This window comes from Gymnodraco acuticeps, unplaced genomic scaffold (genome assembly GCF_902827175.1).
Source record: "Gymnodraco acuticeps unplaced genomic scaffold, fGymAcu1.1, whole genome shotgun sequence".
In the NCBI taxonomy this organism is placed as follows: Eukaryota; Metazoa; Chordata; class Actinopteri; order Perciformes; family Bathydraconidae; genus Gymnodraco; species Gymnodraco acuticeps.
Genome location: NW_022991435.1, coordinates 4,314,743 through 4,335,459, shown reverse-complemented (window position 1 = coordinate 4,335,459; position 20,717 = coordinate 4,314,743). Strand labels below are relative to the sequence as shown.

Sequence of the window (20,717 nt, the reverse complement as noted above, 5' to 3'; positions counted from 1 at the left end):
GCAGCTTTGACCAACACCTCCAATCTCGTCTCATTGATTGGACTCCAGGTTGGCTGACTCCTGACTCCAATTAGCTCTTGAAGAAGTCTTTAGCCTAGGGGTTCATATACTTTTTCCACCCTGCACTGTGAATGTTTACATGGTGTGTTCAATAAAAACATGAAAACATATCATTGTTTGTGTGATATTAGTTAAGCAGACTGTGTTTGTCTATTGTTGTGACTTAGATGAAGATCAGAACACATTTTATGACCAACTTATGCAGAAATCCAGGTCATTCCAAAGGGTTCACATACTTTTTCTTGCAACTGTATGTGTTAAAGTATAGCCAATAGAAGCGCAATTGTTACATTGTGATGTTACTATTAGGGCTGCTCAATTAATCGTATTTTAATCGCAATTACGATTTTGGCTTGCAACGATTATGAAAACAACGTAATCGAAATAAAACGATTTAAAAAAAAAAAAAAATGTTATTGCTTTTTCAGTTGAATTATACTTGAAGTTCAGGGTAATCAACTGTTAAAAACATACTGTTAACATATTTTTTTTTTCAATAAATGGACGTTTTCAAAGTCAATGGATAATCGTTTTTTATAATCGTGATATCAATTATTGACCCAAATAATCGAGATTATCATTTTTGCCATAATCGAGCAGCAGTTACGGAAGTAAATGAAGGAGTCCAATGGAGGCGTAAAAAACACACTACAGGGAAGGGGAATCCCAAGAAAGCAAATTAGAGCCAAATAACTATTTGAATCCAGGACTTTTGTAATGTAGTATTTTAGTGACCTTATAGTATTTTTTGACCACTCATTATTTCATTAGTTTCCTTTGCTTTGTACTGACAGTGTTGGTTGATTTTGTGCTATAAGGTTTGATAAATCTATACCATCACAGACAGTGATGTTATTACTGGATTATGGGAGTATGTTCTCCTTAAATCATTTATTATCAGCATGTAGAGGGCAGAAAGGAGAACTATAAAAAGGGTGCAAGTGACTCGGTATGTGGAACACAACTTCAGGAAGGGCGAAGAAGGGTCATTTTGAAGACCAACATGCTGGTGTGCTTTGTGTCTGCATTAGCAGTCTGCTACTCAGGCAGAATGTTAGCTCTGACCTGGATGTGTGTGTGTGTGTGTGTGTGTGTGTGTGTGTGTGTGTGTGTGTGTGTGTGTGTGTGTGTGTGTGTGTGTGTGTGTGTGTGTGTGTGTGTGTGTGTGTGTGTGTGTGTTCCCCAGCTGTGCAGCAGAGATTACAGATGGCTCTCAGTACTTTGTGCTGCTGATGATCACAGATGGAGTGATATCTGACATGGTCCAGACCAAAGAGGCTGTGGTCAATGTGAGTAAATGGACACACACACACACGCACACGCACACACACACACACACACACACACACACACACACACACACACACACACACACACACACACTCCCTCACACATACACATAACAGAGACTGATGGATAGCAATGCTATCAGTGTCTCCTGATACTGATGTTTGGATACAAATACGTTGTCATGTCCCAGCACTTTGTACTTCAGAAAAACAGTAGAAATAAAACTTAAATTCTCTCTTGAAGAATGACACCAGGGAAAGGAAACTTTTGTTGTTGCTTTAATCATAATTGATCTTACTTTTGTAGTGAGATCTATAGTAGTTGTTTATAATGTCAAATTAGAGTTTGAGAGGAGTCTGATCTAATTAGGTCACTTCTGAGTGATGTGTTCTTGTCATGCAGACATATTAAAAGTAAATAATTGTTTTTTTCTATGTCCCAATAGCTTTTTCATCCTAATAATGATACAATTATTTTTATCTTTTTTCTTTTCTCCATTTGCACAACTTTTGATTTTGTGTCATGTAGAGTTACGGCTTGGAAAATAAAAGGAGTTGTTGGTTTAGGCTCAGGTAATAGCCTCCCCTTTAGATTTAAAAACACATTTGAATCAACACAATGCTTACTACAGTATACCAGAATAATGTAGCTCTGTAGAAAGAGGATTCACCTGAAGCTTATGCATTAATATTATCTAAGGGTATTATTAATGAACTGGTGGTCTTTCTTCTGTCTCCTGCGCAGGCCTCATCACTCCCCCTGTCCATAATCATCGTAGGTGTTGGACCTGCTGAGTTTGATGGTGAGTGTTTTGCTTTCGGAGCAGGTCTATAATTCTTCATGTCATCATGAGCAATCTTGAGGAGTCATTTAATCTTCAGAAGACCAAACGTTTAGTCAGTGTCACAGTCATGAAGTGGAGAGGACCTAAAACCAATTCAGCTATATTTGGAATGAACAGGGGAAAACCCCAAAAAGTTTGATCTGATTGGTCTTAAATCTTGAAATCTAACATCTTGTATCGATATTCAAAGTCAGGATTTTTTTCAAAAATAAGAAAAGCATTGTGTATAAGATGCCACACTGCCCCATACCACCCGCAAACACAAAACTTTGTTTTCTGTCACGATAGCTTCTCTCCACTACTTTTATCATTGGGTTTCACCAAAGGCGGACCATAGAGACAGAATTCAAATATGTGGATGTAAGCTTCAAGCTTCAGCTCCATTAGAATTCAAATATAATATAATAATTATAAAGAAAATAATAATAATAATAAAAGTTGCTCTTTTTTAACATTAGGCTGAAAAATGTGCATGCAAATTAAAATAAGATTGGCCGCTAGGCTAATTTATGCATTGTAAAATGCCATAGGCCTTAAGCTAATAAGCTTAAATAAACAGATTCCCCCATAAATGTTCCTCACAATCATCAAACTGTAATGCAATTATTAGACCATGTCACAGATTATTAAAAAAAAACTACTTTGATCTCACCCTAAGCAACCCGAGAGCTGTTTTTAAACATACATATAATTTAAACCAATCCAAAATCTTTGTGCAGTGATTGGACATTGCTGGATGACTTTTACATGCTCTTTTTAACCCCTCCCAAAGGAAATAGGTTACAAGCCGAAAACTTCTGTTTCCCCAACTACATGTCAATGAAGAGTTTCTCAAAGTCTTTACCGTGGCTTGACTTTTACCTAAATATTTTCTGTTCGACAGTAGTGACCGAAAATGCTAATTGTTTGTGGAAAAAATTGCCACACACATCAAGAAAGCTAATAAATACCTGTGTATGTGTGACCATTGCACTATTGCTTGCGTTAGGAGCACTAAGTTGCCCAAAGCCAAGGGCCTTATCGTGCTCAGGCGCTGCTTCAAACACTTCTCTGAGCAGGCTTTCCTACACGATCTGGCGGAGGTTAAATGGCACTTCATAGCGTTAATTCTATCTGTCGATGTTGCTGTCCAATTCTTTATTGATCACTTTTTATCGATTATTAATAGACATGCCCCCCATAGAAAATTCAGAGTTAAGAATAGGAACACTCCATGGTTTACTAGAGAACTATCTGATCTCAGTCATGATCGAAATAAGCAATGTTCCTTAGCCTAACACTAGTGATGACTGGCTTCTTTTTCGTGTCCTCAGAAATAAATGTTCAGTCCTTATTAAAAAAGCTAAAGCTGATTACTATCTGAGCTTAACCACTGATTGTTTTAATGACCATTCTAAGTTCTGGAAAACAATTAAATCACTTCAGAACAAGAAGGTTTCTAGTTTCCCACAAAAACTGAAGGTCAGTGATTCTTTTATTTCAGATTCAGATGGTATGGCTAATGCTTTCAATGCTCACTTCAAAAAGGCTGGTCACATTTTTGATGAGCAAAGTCATGACTCTCTAAATGGTCGTACTCACAGCCCTAGTCAAGAGATGAACTCCCCTGTTTTTCATTTAGCTTCTTTCTCGGTCTCTGAAGTCTTACAGGGTTTGCACTCAATTGACCCTAAAAAGTCTGACGGCCTCGACCCGTTCTTTTAAAAAATTGCAGCTCGGATTATAGTACAACCAGTTACTGATATTTGTAATCTCTCCCTGTCCACTCACACACTGCCAGCTGCGTGGAAGCAAGCTCTGTTATCGCCCCTCTTGAAAGCTGGTGATCCCACGGAGTTGAATAACTATCGACCCATCTCAAATCTTTCTGTGTTATCATAGATTCTTGAGTCCCTAGTTTCTACTCAGCTAAAGCTCTTTTTAAATTCACACAACATCCTTAACCCTTTGCAATCTGGATTCAGATCAAAGAACAGTACTGTGACTGCCAGTCTGAAAGTCTCAGACGATATTAAGGCTGCTTTGGATAAGAAATCTGTTTGTGTTGCATTGTTTATTGACCTAGCCAAAGCATTTTTTACACTGTAAATCACCACATTCTGTCTAATGTTATGTTGGTGTCTCGTTTCGGTCATAATGCCTGTTAGTGCAATTAATGGCTCACCAACTTGAAATGTTAACACAGAAAGAGAGATCAATAAAACACAAACACAGATATGGTTGGGATTAATTATGATTCAGTTGTGCAACAACAAATGATATTGGGGGACATCACCTTCTGCCACAGCAGCCAATCGTGGAAAATGCCAGATCTTGTGCGCTTTATACACGTAAAACACACACGAACATACACTTGAAACATACGTGGCAGAGATAGTTGATATGTTAATATGTTCCAGCAGTGGAAAGGTCATTATCTCATGACGTCTTTAGGAGTCTTGCAGGATATGAATGATCCAATTAACAAACTATATATACGTTTGCACATGACCACACATACATTTTCCTTACATTAGCCAACACACCAACATCCTTATCGTTTCTTAGCTAATGCATGCTGGATATGAACCACTAACTAACAAGACTGTAACTGTATTATATCTGAGGAAGACCTCCCTTGGACTTCCTCTGGCCTTGGCCAATTTACTTACCGTGGGTACATCTTCTAATAATTGCGGAAGAGACGATAAGCCTCTCTAAATCTGGAAACTGTAATTCAATAACATACAGTTATATTGAGAAGGTCCCAGCCTGGCATAACATGCCATTTGCTGGTTTCAGAGTTATCTAACCGACCAAACTCCATGCGTCAGGTTGGGCAGTACTGTCTCTGACCCTGTCACCTTGGAGAAGGGAGTTCCATAGGGCTCTATTGCTCTTTTTATTATATGTAAACAATATTTATAATCGGATGCCATTTTCTACCTATCATATGTATGCTGATGACACTATTGTATACTCATGTGCTCCTTCTTTCGATATGGCCGTTTCCAAATTGAAATCAGATTGTATCACGCTGCAGCATGCACTTCTTGATTCCAAACTGCTATTGAACAGTAAGAAAACCAAAGCAATGCTTTTTGCTCCCAAGTCAGCGTCCTCTTGCCTCTCCATTGACACCCTTGATGACTCTGTTGAGTTTGTCGATACCTACAAATATCTTGGCTTTTGGTTGGACATTAATCTGAACTTTAAACATCACATTGAAGTTCTATCAAATACATTGAAATTCACTCTTGGCTTCCTTTACAGACTTAAATGTTGTTTTTCAACTTCATCCCATAGAAGGTTGGTCTCTGGCTTATTCCTGTCCCAGCTGGACTACGGTGATACAATTAATAGATTTGCCTGTCCCACTGTTTTGGCCAAACTTGACCCACTCTACCATGCTGCACTGCGTTATATATCAAATGCACCCTATAGGACTCATCATTGCAAACTGTATAGCCTAACTGGATGGTCCTCACTTACTATGCGTAGGATGCAGCATTGGTTTTTATTAATGTATAAAGCCATTGTAGGTAAGCTTCCACTGTACATATGTGCCAGATTTGCTCCAGTTTGTGACTCTTACAACCTCAGATCCAGTGCCTGGATACGGTTCCAGGTTCCTGCTGTGTGGACTGAGACTGGAAAAAGGAGTCTTTTTTATGATGGTCCTTGGTCTTGGAATGACCTTCAATCAAGCCTCAAACTGAGGGCACTTGTCATAGCCTGTTTTAAATTGAATGTGTCTGAGGTCCTTACCACCAGCTGCTCTTGCAGTAATAAGTAGTGCACCTTACTGTCCTAATGTGCACAATGTAGTGACTGCTTTTCGTCTTTTGTTTACTTAGTTGTGTTCTCTATATTTTATATGTCTGTGTTATGTGTAATGATGTGTAACGTCGCTGCCTTCTTGGCCAGGTCAGCATTGTAAATGAGATTTTATCTCAATGCTTTTATCTGGTTGAATAAAGGTTAAATAAATACAAAATTAAAAAAACCTTCCTCAGTATTACACAAAGCATGTATCCTTACAAAAAGGCTGAATGTGTTTTTTTAATATGGGGACCTTCTTAACAATATATGGCACCACTAGTGCTCGACCCACAGGAAGCAGCAGGTGCATGCACTGAATATATTTAAATGTTAAATATAATTAAATTCAACAACTTTGACATTGTTATGAATGCAAATATGTGTGCCATTTTAAATGAAAGGCACCATTCGACTTTGACCTTGGCTTTTAGCTGACTTAATAAGACTCTTGTGAGCAAACAGGAAACCACTTGAGCAGCTGAACCAATGTCCCCTTTAGTGTTTAGCACAATAGGCTGTCTTTCTTATCATTATTATTTTGCCGTGGCGTGATTACATTATGTATCTGATCTGATTAGTCAGAGATTTATCATACAAAGTGGAGGCCTCATAAATCCTAGGAGAGATCAGCATGTTTCTTGAAATGTCATCCTGTTTCTTCTTCAAAAAAGGAAAATCATATAAGGGATTTTTTTGGCACTCTAATATGTTCTTGTTTTGTCAGTGCCCTTTTGCAGGTTTAACCTCTCTTTATGCTAAGCCAATTTCCCATGACAGCGGCACACCTCCATGCTTTTTCCCAGATGCAGGAAATACTGTATGCTATTGTGCCAGAATGACTCCTCTATCAGAGCGCAATTTAAGAGCAAGTGCTGCTTTAAGCTATTGAACTTCCAGACGTGGCCAGGATTATTTTGGGTAATGAGTTTTGTTTAAGAAATGGCTTTTTATTTGTTGGTATATACAAAGTGTTCCAATCATTCCCTGCTGAATACCTGTTCTTACTCCTAAATCTGCGTTCCACTTCAGCAAATCTGTTGTGGAAATCCAAAAGAACATCTTGTACCCTCTTTTAAGTTCTCCCTCGGTGGTTCCACTTTTGAGTCATTCTCTCTCCCTGTCACTTTCTCTCCTTTTAGCTATGGAGGAGCTGGATGGAGACGAGGTGAGAGTGTCCTCAAGAGGACGGCTTGCGGAGAGAGACATTGTACAGGTACTCACCATAATTCTGTTTATCGTGGCAGGTTAGACCTGAGCATGTTTGTGTCAACAGCAGGAGTTATCCCTGCAGGAAGAAGGCTGGCATTCACAACAGACTCACACTGGGAACTGCCTCATGCAATATACAGTACCCAGCTATGGTGGGCTCTGGTGTTATTAGTACACACCACTCAAAAGTCCTTGGGCCAAGACTAAACCAAAGGGCTAAGTTTAACTCATTTAATCCCACATATTTGACATACATTGCATACATCATTACGTGGAGTGCAGCATGCAGCACATTTAAATATTTGAAATTCATATATTAAAATGTAACTTCTGTCAAAATGATATAAAGAAAACAATAGTACAACGCAAAAAAACTACTCTCCAACCTAAAACAAATGAAATTACAATGTAATTCACATTTTTCTCATTATATTGGACAGGTTTATCAAAATTGGCTGTAATAGTAGAAAATTAATATTAGCCCACATCATTCACTTACGTCAACAATGTAAAACACGTAACGTACGCACAGTGTGTAAGTCTGCAATAGACACTCATTTTAACCCAAGCCATGGTAGTATGATTTACCTTGACAAGTGGTTTTGTTTGAAGTCACTTTTACCACAATCCAGGACAAAAATAATTTCCACGTCAACTTCTGTCGTCCAGTATTTCATTTCACCAACACAGTTTAATAATATTGCTAAAAAGTACATTTTTTGCTGAAAAAAATGATGTTTTTGTCGGAAAACTAGCAAGACATTTACTTCCCCAGTCTGCTCTCAAAAGCTCTTTCACATCCATCATTAAAGTTAAATTCAACAAGAGTGACTCTCTTGTGACACACACACACACACACACACACACACACACACACACACACCACACAACACACACACACACACACACACACACACACACACACACACACACACACACACACACACACACACACACACACACACACACACACACACACACACACACACACACACACACACACACAAAAAGCCAGCTCTTTCTTCAAATTGTTTTGCTGTGAGTTTTCATAAGGAGCGAGCAGAAACCCCAGGACAACAGTGAATAGTAATTTTAGAAAAAGCCCGAGTTGAGAACACAAATACAATGGCCTGTGATAACAATGTCCTTTTGAATTCGTGTATACAGATGTAGCACCTCATTTCGGACACCCCTACCGACGTGGGGCCGTGATCGGCACGGGGTGGGCCCTCGCTGAAAGGAAAACTCCCCCGCATGACTTGATACGCCCCTTTGATAAATTATAATAAAACCAGCTGCAATGGATCATGGATCCACCAGGGGGAGCAGTGACTAAAAAGCTGCCACACTGGAACTCATGTGAAATAAACAGCTGATAGATATATCTGATATAGCGGATCTTCACGGATAGGATCATATTCTGTGCTAAATAAGAGACATGTAATCATTTACAAAACATCACCTTGTTTTTATTTAACAAAATAATGTTGTTTAATCCACGTTGGCATACTACAGCTACAAAAATAATCGGTTTGTTTTGTCATCAAGACATGCAGCCCGGCTCAAACAAACTATTTGAAATCATCATCCTCACGATCATTTAATGTATCATCTGTTCGCCGGATTGACATGAAAGCATTAACAAATATGAATTTGCTGTAGTCAACTTCATTAAAACTTTATTAACGTGCCTAAACTCAGTAATTCACAAAAAATAGGTTTATTTTTAATGGAGCCTCGTCGTCTCACAACAAGTGGGATTTATCTTGTATTCCTATACTCTACTGTAGTAGGAGAGGGAAAGTGGCAGAGCATAGGGTATAATGAAAAATTAGCACTTAGAAAGATAAATGCATAGTGTCTACTCGAGTTGATATCTAAGTATAACCAACATGTAATTCTAGCAGGTAGCAGAGGCTATTCACCATGTCTATTTCAACTGTGTCGATTTCAATTATAAGGCATGAGGGTATCATACAATTACTACACACTTCTAAGTTTCTGCTTTTGTTTTGCTACTCCTGACTCAGAAGTAACTTAGACATACAAACTGTTTTGTAAAACATCAATGCATTACAATAATGCAACAAACTGTGTGCATTTCACACCATCAGTAGTTTCCTACCTGAATGAATCCACCTCTTAATACCATCATTATGACGTCACAGCTATAGAAACCATTGATATTGTACAGAAACACGGTATAACAGGGCGTTCATCACAGACAGGTATATAATGTAGCGAGAATGAATGCCATCACTAAAGCAAGAAACCCAGATAACGTAATTCAACAACGCTCCTTTCACCGCAGCACTGCAATAGAGTTTGCAGTCCTCCTCGGAGACTGTGAGCGAAGGTACCGCTCGTAGTTAGTGAATCGAAAGTGGCGGACAAACCCTTTCCCCGGCTGCGACAGCTTCACCAAATCCATTTCTCCTCAGCTTTCAGTCATTGTGGGTTGAAAAAACTGCTTTAAAATCTAAACGGAAATATTTGACCTTGTGCAGATCGCCAAGGAAGCTACAGATTCCGTTGCTAGCAGGTCGCTACACATGCTAGTGTTTGCCAGCATTGCCAACTCGAAATCTGATTGTCAACGCAACAGTTTCATTGCCATTTATTTTAAGCTACAAGGCCCGCACAATTGATTCTGAAGGTCTTACGGCCCCTACACACGGCGGCGTGCGTTGCCACTTGGCGGTGGGCGTGTCTTGAGCTTGGGGAGTTTACGCGAGCAACGCGACCAACAACCAATCACATGAATCTCTCCTGTCAATTGCATAAAAGGTTTTACATGTCACACTTTACATGATGAACATTTATGACATTAATGTCTATGGTGCTATTTTACGCAACATTCCATGCTGGCTAAATACTGTCTATGTCTGCTAGCTGTCCATTCAAATGAAGTACACTGGATATAAACTCCCCAAACAGGCGAAAACCTACCAGTTTCACCCACTGTCTCTACCACCTCCCTCCATGCCTGGCTCCTCCGGTTTGTATCCCGGTAGGTGAACAGGGACTGATCATACAGCACCGGGTGATTCACTACCGCAATAATTATTTTCTCCTCCATTTTTTGACATATGAGGAAATGAACTGCGGTCTGGCTCTCCCAGCATACACGCGGTTTGATTGGCTAGCGCTTGTACTGGCAGATTTGCATAAACGGGATTTGATTGGCTGACGCCTCCGTCGAGGCTTCAAAAGTAGAACATTGCTCTACTTTTGCCGCGAGCACCGCGAGAAGAGCTACGCTTTGCTCCCACAATGCAGTTCGGCGAAGCGTGACATCACCCCATTCAAAGTGAATGGACAGAAGCGTTGAAGAGTCAACGCACGCCGCCGTGTGTAGGCTCCGTTAGGCAGATTCCTTTGACCCAGCAACACATTCTGACTTCAATATGATTGGATTTAAGCTCCAACATTGACAACCATTACTGAAGGCAGTGCAACACAGAGAAAAGCTATAAAATAAAGAGTATAAACTATTGAAAATATTTTAGTTCATGAAAAAAATGATATTAAAAGGTTAGTCACTGATTCTGATAGTGTTTAGGCCAGCAGAGAAGGCCTTGCTGACCCTGACGGCCCACCACTAGTAGACACATCACAGAGACACATAAAGCATCATGCAAACAAGGCAATGCACACAATGTGAAAATGAAAAGGAGTATGAAATAAACAGGCATAAACATTAAATATAAACTAAACTATCTTAAAATAGAATTAAAACATAATAAGTAAATATACAATGACAGTGAAATATATATATCTGAAGACTATCTGTCAAATATACACTAGGAAGGGCAAATTACAGCTAACAATTAGGATATTAACATTGAAAAACAAGTATTGATGCTGTATTGATAATGCCATCATATTTTCCATAATGTTAATCATAGTCCGGCCCCCACACTTAATTTCACCTATAGCAAAACTCATTGTTTGTAGTTTGTTTGCTCACAGTAATCCCTGGAATGCCTTTTACATTATTATGACATTCATTTTATAATGATTTTGCTTTGCCAAAAAAAAAGTGCAATCATTCAACGTTTCCATTTATTCTTGTTGTTTTTAATAACATATAATGTCTGCCTCCCCTGCATTGAAATTCCTGTTTAATATTAAAGTCATATAGAGTGGTGCAATGATAACGTATTTTTGCTGACCCAAAAGTTAGCATCACAAGTGCTCCCTCTGCAAAAAGCAATGGAATTTCCCCATTGGATTTCAGTATATTGCAGAAAATAAGATCTGTGTCCAACACACGTTTATGATTCAAGTTTTGTTCGGAAGGATGATCTCCATATTAACACAACTATGTGATTTTTGAAGCGTACATGCAAATGCCAGAAGTAAAATGCTAAAGTAATGGACTACATCACTCAGCTAAGCTAAAGGCGGCTAGTCTTAGGTTTGATTAAGTTTAAGCAACTTTTAACAGCTTCTGAGATTATATTCAGCTTGTGTTCACCACAGATCTTATTTCAGGCTTCTAACCACGCACAAAAAAAAGATTTACTTCAAAACAAGGCAACCGGTAGTGGAAATCTGAGTCATTTCTGGGTTTAAGGACTCATTCCTGTACTACTCTATTGCTCCCCTCAGACCTCTATAACAGAGAGTTGTTTTTAAATATGATCTTGTATTTAGTATCCAAAAAATAAGGGCTTTTACATAATGTGTTCAAATGTTGCGTCCTAGGTAATTGGTAAGTCTCGCATCACCTCCAACATGGCATATCTAAACTTTAAAAAAACATCATATTTTTAAATTAATATTCATCCATTAGGAAAAAAAGACTTTAAAATAATGTTATCAAGCCAATTGTAACTTAATAGTTGAAGAGGATTTGTTTCAGTTCAGTCTGTTCAAAAGATATTTTCACCTTGTTGTTGCCACTGGCATTAATGAACTAAAAATGTAAATAAAACCCCAAACTACAGCATGTGAGCAACATTACAAATGGACACAACGTGTGTCTGTACTGTCTCCCATAATAAAGTTGGGATCACAAATAACCTTCAAATAGAGATGAAAATAATGAGAAAATGATCAAGGGGATTCACTGTGAGATGAAGTGGGGGCAGGCAGCCCTCATGCTCATGATGGTCATTAATTAAAGCTTCAGCGGCAAGATAAGTTTAAAAATCTATCAGTGATGCATCCGGGGAGAGATCAGAAAACACTTCTCTTCCTTAATCACATTACTTTCAACTCCCTCTCGTGAACCAGGGGCCAAATATGTCACCGGCATTGTGGGTAATTGTTTGGTAAAAATCCTGTCAAGTATTAATGAAGCATTATGTAATGTATATGTCTTTTTTTATAGCTTTTTGGCTTATACTGTATAGCAAAAGTCAACATTAAAATCAAGCAATAATTCTAGTAGACAATCTGAATGTAATCATTATTACATGTTACTTGTTAGACGCTTTTATCCAAAGCGACTTACATACTCAATACTGTGGGCAATCCCCAAAGGAGCAATTTGGGGTGAAGTGTTGCCCAGGGACACAACTACATGCTGACTGCAGTGGGGTTTGAACCTGTGCCCTCCCTGATCCGAACACCCGAACTCACGCACTAGACCACTACGCCACACGCCTCCTTTTCATCCATTGCAGAATTTTAAAAAAAAACACCTGTTTTGCCATTAAACCTAACACACGCTAACACACACACACGCACACACATACACACACAAAACAATTGTAGTACTCAAAGGGTTTAGCTCATTTGAAACTAATGCAACAGCACTCATAATTATTTGGCTTTTTGAAGTAGTAATACCTGCATTTTCTTTTGTTCCAAGTTTGTATCTTTTTGTTTAATTGCACTTATTCTTATTAATTGCACTTAAATTCAACTTGCAACATTTTAAACAAATCAGACCCTTCTTAACTGTCAATGCTGCAAAATCATACCTCCACTAAATGATTCTATCCCACATTGAATACTGTTTTAAAAACTGGTCGTTTGCTTGTGCCACAAACCTGAAACAAACAGAACAGCTGTACAAGAGAGCTATCAAGGTGTTTGACAGAAAGCCACATTCATACCACCACTGTACCATCCTAGAAAATCACAATTTCTTGAGTTTTGACAATTTTAAGTCTTTTAAAAGTATGTGTTCTGTTTATAAATGTTTACATGGACTGCCCCCCCCCTTAGGGGAATTCATCCACAAAAAAAACACACTGGACGCTGCACTAGGTCAGAAACCAGAGGAGGCTGTGAAGTCCACCGCAGACGGACCACTTTTGGACTAAATGTACTCTCCGTTAAAGGCAGCTCATTGTGGAATAGCCTCCCAACTGAGACACGGGATTTTCCCACTGTCAATAGTCAACTTAAAGAATGGTTGAGAAACAAACAGACGGCTATGGGCTTAGATTTGTCTCATAAATATTTGTGTGAACATAAAAATAATTTGTGTGTAAATATGTGATTTGCAAATGTAAAACACCATCCACAAATGCATTTAAGTGATTTGCAAACTCACAAATACATTTGCAAATGTAAAACGGATCTGCAAATACGCAAAATATGTTCACAAAATCTCTGCTTGTGGATCGTCTTTTTACACACACAGAGTTTTGAGACAAACTTTCCGCCGGTCTCGACCGAAATCTGCTCGTGTCACTCGGTTATTTTCGGAAACCACGTGATGGCCTGCTGATGACGATTTTCCGCATTTCAAGGTTTCAAAGTAAGAGCATGATGGCTTCCCTCCGGTACCTATTGTGAGACTTTACCCGACGACTCACAGCGGCCAATAAGGCCGCTCAAAGCAGCTTGACTTTGCGTTACACTGTGTGGGATTTGGTTGTATCGTATGTCGGTCAAGTAAATCTCGGCCGGGGCAGCTGCAGCTATGTTGGTCTGAAATGACAAATGGACACTCAAGAAATCCCTAAGGACCAAGAGAGACACTGAGAAAATGGCTAAAAAAAACATAACAGTTACGGACGCCAGAGGTGGGGACTCGAGTCACATGACTTGACTCGAGTCGGACTCAAGTCGCACATTTTTGGACTTGAGACTTGCTTGACTAACATTGATAAAAGACTTGACTTGACTTTGACTTGGTATTCATAACTTGAGACTTGACTTAAGCTTGAGACAGATGACTTGAAAGGACTTGACTTTTTAAAATTAAATATTTGCGTTTGTTTTTGTATTGAGATATTACATTTAGTTATTTCGAAACGTGATTGGGTGATTATAGCGCCGTGCGCGCAAACCTGGCAACCCACTAGACGGCAGGAGTGTCAGTTAACATGGCAGCGGCTAGCGTTACTCCAAAAATAGTCAAGTTTGGATTCAATGATTATTTTGTCGATGATGATAATAAGAAGAGAACAGCGGTATGCAGGGTCTGCAGCATAAAGATCAGTGACACGACCACCACAACATCCAACTTCATTCGTCACTACAAAAAACCCCACAGAGAAAGGTACGTACGTGCGTGTGTTGTGTTAGCAAGAAAGCTAACGTCAGTGGCGAGCCGTCAGGGCCCTCTAGGCCCTCTGTGAGGGCCTAAGATATTCTACAAAATAATATTTAAAAACATTAATAAAAAATAATATTTTTTTAAATATTTTTTTTAGTTATATTTTTCATTAGTTTTACCAAAATAACTTGATTTAATTCTATTTAAAATAACATTTCCAAAGAAATAAATCCTTCGAATCTGCCTATTCAGTTTCTGTTGGAATGTGAAGGGTTAAATGAAAGCTCGTCTCTGCGAGTCTGTGAAGAGAGGAGCTGTTGGACGTCCAGGCGGTCCAGCTATGAATTCACAGAGGGCCCCGCTATAGTAACTGAATGAGAGAGTAATGTCAAATGACAGTACAATTGACCAATCATATCTTCCCTCTAAATGGGTGGGTGTTATTATCGCGGACTTTATGACAAGTTCCGCCCGCTGTGAAACTTTTCTTGTTTCCACAGCAACAACAACTTCCTGTCAACAGCGTTAACTCGCCTTCAAAATAAAAGCATGCAAAATTACACTTAAGACATACAACTGCAACGAAAGTATCCTTTTCAATTTCAAAGAACACATATAGGGTTATTTACAGGTGTTGTTTTGTGTGGTAGAGGGTCGCTTTCATTGATGCGTTTTGCACCCCGGGCCGTTGTTTTGATATTCCGCTGAAGTATACGCTGTGACTTAATAACTCGAGGGAAGGGGGGGGGGGGGGGGGAAGTCAGAGAGCCTAGGTATAAAAGTCACGGCTCGCCACTGGCTAACGTTAAGTTTAAGCTACGTTAGACTTGGTTTCAAATCGATTAAGCATTGCAAAGAGAAGACAAAACGGTAAATTAATGAACACTAATAACAGCATGGATTCATTTGTACCCTAGGAGATAGAGAGAGAGAGAGAGAGGAGAGACGAGAGAGAGAGAGAGAGAGAGGAGAGAGAGAGAGATAGAGAGAGAGAGAGAGAAGAGAGAAGATAAGAGAGAGAGGACTCTGAGAGATAGAGAGATAGAGATAGAGCGCTATAGATATAGACTCTATACTGATCTATTCGCTTAGCTATCGCTATGATCTAAATTTCCCCCTGTGTTATTATCCGAAGTTACATGTAAACTTGAATATGTCAGTTCATCTACTTTTAGTAGTTTGTTTGTTTAAATGTTTTAATTATGTTGTTTTTGTTTGTGAGAAGTGCATCATTCCTTGATTTGTTGTAAAATGAATCTGAACTATTTGATCTGTTATGATGATAAACTGAAGCAATTTCTAAATTAACCCAATTAATAGTAGTAATTAAATACAAATAAAAGCAATAAACACGAATATACTAGTAGAAACACGATGAATATTACAACATTTAATGTAGCCTTACTGTAAAGGCTGACCTAAATACGGTGCTTTTCTACAGATAACCTTACCACTGCACTGGTAAGGTAAAACTAGGCCGATTAATAAGATGGGAAGTGCTTTGTAACTTTGACCCGCTTGAATGAATACACACAAAATATGAAGAAAGAGTTATCTCTGGGGCTACTTCGTTGCCAGATGTATACAGCCCCCCGGGACCCGAAAGTGGCGTAGCGTAAGTAGTCTACTTCAACATCAATGCATACGAATGTGCTTGAAATAGTCTGTATTGAACAAATAAACTAACACAAACTTACTGTATCACTATAACATGATGGTGATAAAGAATGCACCTAACGTACCGCTGTTCATTAAAGTAATACAAAAACGGCACATTAAACAAACCATCATGCTCTTACTTTGAAACCTTGAAATCCGGAAATTTCGTCATCAGCAGGTCATCACGTGGTTTCCGAAAAATAACCGAGTGACACGAGCAGATTTTGGCCGAGACCGGCGGAAAGTTTGTCTCAAAACTCTGTGTGTGTAAAAAGACGATCCACAAGCAGAGATTTGAGATCCTCAAGTGCATTTTTGGTCGACAAATACAAAATGGATTCACAAATGCCTGATCGAAAGTTGTCAATGTTAAAGAGATATTCACAAATTCCTTTTGTTTATTTGTAAATTAATTATAGTATTCACAGATCTTTTTTTTTATTTGAGAAAATATTTTTGCGTATTTGCAGATCCGTTTTACATTTGAAAATGTATTTGTGAGTTTGCAAATCTTTTAAATGCATTTGTGGATGGTGTTTTACATTTACAAATCACATATTTACACACAAATTATGTTTATGTTCACACATATTTATGAGACATATCTAAGCCGTGCAATCACCGCTAAATGCACTTTAATACAGGGGTATCTCCTCTTGCACTTTAGGTAGCTCTTGTATCTTATCTTGCGCATTATATGTTGTTGCTGCTATATTGTACTGTCATGTGGTAAATACTTGTGTGTGCTGCTCTTGCTCTTTTGCACTTTTTGCATATCATGTATTTGTTTTTGTTATGTGTATAATTGTCATGTTCTTAAATGTTTTATGTGAGGGACTGCAGATGGAAATGAGCTCCAAGCTAAAATCCGGCATATTTACACTATTTGCATTTGTTTTAAGTGTTCATTAATGTGCATTGTCCCTGCTGCGTTTAAATGGTTTGCCCCCTTGCCTGTAACGCCTCCATTTGACTCCTTTGTTGAATTCCCTAACACAGTGACATCATCATCATGTAACTAGCCCTTTAACTGCCGGACCAAGAAAAAAGCTATGGAAACATTTTTTTTTTTGCATTTTGTTATCAAATGGGCCACAAATAAGCACAAACAATTTGCATCAAGTTATCTAATTATGTTCAGTCAGTGCCCTGCCACTACATATGTCAAAAAGGATATGGTTACCTTACAAAAGTTGTTTTTTTCAACAAGATATCAAGACACAAAATGTGCTCTACCAAATGGTGGTGCTGGCAGTTAAAGGGCTAGCGCTCCAACACATTGTACGTGATAGGCTAAGGGGCGGGACATCTCTAAGCAGTTGACTAATCTCAACAGAGCTGGACAACTAACCATCCAGAGCAGACTGGGCTCTGGTTTCAGACAGAGGGTGAAAAGAGGAGCTGGCACAAAAAACAAATATGAACCTGAAAATGAACATAATTAGGTCTTCTTTAATGTATTATGAATAGCTTTGTATCTTCAAAATAGGAATTCATCCAATGATAACATTCTCACTGAAGCCATAACAAATTAGATTCTTTAGACTTGTATGATCGATCAAACCAAGCGCTTAAGTGAGAATTAATGAAGCCATATTGAACATTAGAAAAGGTTGTCTAAAGAGGATGGATTTCCTGTCTGAATAATGGCTTGTTGAAATTACATTGTGACAAAGACTCAATTTATCCTTTGTTCATGATGCCTCCAAACAGAACTCTTTATTAAAACAGGGATCTTATCAATATACAAACCATACAAAATGAATCTAAACTATTGTCCCTCCCTCTCCAGTTTGTTCCGTTCAGAGACTACATCGACAGATCTGGTAACCAGGTCCTGAGCATGGCGCGGCTGGCTAAAGACGTCCTGGCCGAGATCCCCGACCAGCTGCTGTCCTTCATGAAGAGCCGAGGAGTTGAACCGCGCCCGGCCCTCTCCACCTCACCTCTACCGGAGCTACATCGGCATATCTGACTCCCACACTCTGCCTCTCCACCCTGACTCTCTCTTCCCCTCTCTGCTTATCTACACTCACCTCTCATACAGTCATTTGTCACTTTAAAAGGAGCGGAAGGATCGACCCGTGACTTGCCCTCTTCCTGTCTTATCGTCGATGGGGGGCGTACCATACGATGCAGCGGGCGCTCATCCTTGACTCACCCGCTGCTGTTCTTCATCTCCCCTTCTCTAACTCACCCTGTTACATAGCATTACTTTACAGAGCAGTAAGCCTGAGCCACAACTGCCCCCTCTTGCTCCCCAATGACAATCACTCACAGCTTGACATTTCAGATGTGTCTGTTAATTCCCCTCCTGAGGGACTTTTAAAGCAGAGTTTTTTTCGTTTGTCCTTGTCCTCACCAAGTCTTGACACCAGTTACATTTGGCAGGAGTACAAGAAAGTGCCAGACACTAAATTGAATAGAAGCTAGTCCCCAAATGAAAGCTGAGCTCTTGATGAGCAATAGATGCCAGCTTGCATCAGGTGCTCTGTGGGTATTTTTGGCCGAGCTCTGACTGTAACACATTAGAGAGACTTGTCGTTGTGAGGACAGGTGTTTGTGATTTACAGTATACCATCATCGTTATTGTCAAGCAGTTTCAAATCTCTTGAAACTGAAATAGAGGCTGGCAAACAATCCGTTCAGGTTTTAGAACTTTGAGACGCGCCTTCCCAGGGGATGAAGAAGAGTTGAAGGGTGGCGGTGTAGAGGGACAGAAGTGACGTCCTGGGTAGTTTGGTGTGTTGATTTGTTCCACTTATTTCCACCGTCAACAGTTAGAGCTGCAACAGTGGATGTGACATGCAGCTCATGGCGTCAATTTAGATACTTCTAATGCCTGTTTGTCGCAATTTCTGTCAAACATTATTCTCCTTCTGCAAGTCATGAATCACTTAAACACAATACACATATTTTTAGATTCACTTCGACTCAATTTCAGGAGATATCACTATCTCCGTGTCCATAGTGTGTAAGCACCAATTAATTTGCAATGAAGTCAAAACACTGCATTTAACCAACCAAGTTGGAATCAAAGGTTTAGCAAGAATACTTTTTCTTCAAACGTTTTTTTTATGGTCATGATTTTGTTATAATCATTTGGCCACAAGAGGTTGAAGTGATGTCTATATGGGACCTTCAACCCTAAATATTATTGTTCACTATATATACCTACATTACACAATTAGTTTCCAATTCGACTATATGGCATTCTCAATTAAATTTCAAATAACTGTAGTAGTAAATTAAAAAACTAAAACTATTTGTAAGAAGAGAAACTCCCTAAAACCCTTATTTACAATTCCGTTATGTTATATGGTAAGTTAACGTCATCTTCAAGAACATTCAGGTTTTTAGGTAGTCTCCGGTATCATAGTGGTCCGTTATCGTTTCATGTACATCCGTGACTACATTGTAAACAGGAACTGCTAATAGGCCTATCTAATTCAGCATACTCATAATGATTGTCAAAATGTGAACAAATCCAGTGCAAAAAATGGGACTCAAATTTCAACAATCTGTAAACCGACATCATATTTATTGTTTACAGCCCCTGTAATTGGAACCTACAGTAGTGGAAACATTTGAGTCAGGTTATCCCCCGAATGACAGTCCATCAAAGAATAATAACAGGAGTGACAAATCCATTAATATTGCAGGAGTGGGGGTTGCAGTTGTCTCGATTCTGTTTGAGGGGGCCACAGTGTCCGACTTTGAAACCCCCCCGGATTAATCCGACCAGATGAATTAGTGACGAGAGGAATATTGTGATGTGGAAGTCACACAGAGGGGAGCAGACAAGTGTTTGCGGGTGTAATGCGGGGGTTCCGGTCACGTGTTCATTATTACAGACCTTCACACAGTGCTTAGACAAACACACACATACACACCTCTGTCTGCTACACAACAACCCCCCTTTATCTTTGCCCAGTGTGGGCTGAAGCTGGGTGCAGATTCCCCCCCTGCTGTTAGAGAAATGCCAGTCTCTCCGGCTGCCCTGCAGAGAGGAGGAGGAGGAGGAGGAGTAGGAGTGAGGACGGAGTGAGGAGTAGGACAGGAGGAGGCGGTAGGCATGTAGGATTTGAGGAGGAGGAGGAGGAGGAGTTTGCTGGAGGAGGCGTTACTTCTTTTGCTTAGCGAGGAGGAGGAGGAGGAGGAGGAGGAGGAGGAGGAGGAGGAGGAGGAGGAGGAGGAGGGAAGGAAGGAAGGAAGGGACAGGGAGGAGGGGGGAGTAAAAGGACGAGAGATGGAGGTGTCAGATAGTGAGTGACGAATGAAAACAAAATGAAAAATGGGCCATAAGGGTGGGGCGACATTTACTGACAAAGGGAAGAGATCAATCCAGAGATTAGTCTGTTCCCAGCAGGGAAAGATGGGAGAAACAGATGG

The 20,717-nt window shown here is 39.5% G+C and overlaps 1 protein-coding gene across 1 annotated transcript in view; it reads left to right on the top strand.

Moving 5' to 3' along the window:
- The window catches only part of LOC117532661 (copine-9-like), an 80,734-nt gene extending 60,405 nt beyond the window's left edge, over window positions 1–20,329 (top strand). The window contains exons 12-15 of the mRNA XM_034196052.1: window positions 1,247–1,349; window positions 2,095–2,152; window positions 7,135–7,208; window positions 18,118–20,329. Of these exons, the coding sequence (XP_034051943.1) occupies window positions 1,247–1,349; window positions 2,095–2,152; window positions 7,135–7,208; window positions 18,118–18,300 (418 nt within the window). The 3' untranslated portion in view covers window positions 18,301–20,329. The remainder of the gene's footprint in view (window positions 1–1,246; window positions 1,350–2,094; window positions 2,153–7,134; window positions 7,209–18,117) is intronic.
- The last annotated feature ends 388 nt before the right edge of the window (window positions 20,330–20,717 follow it).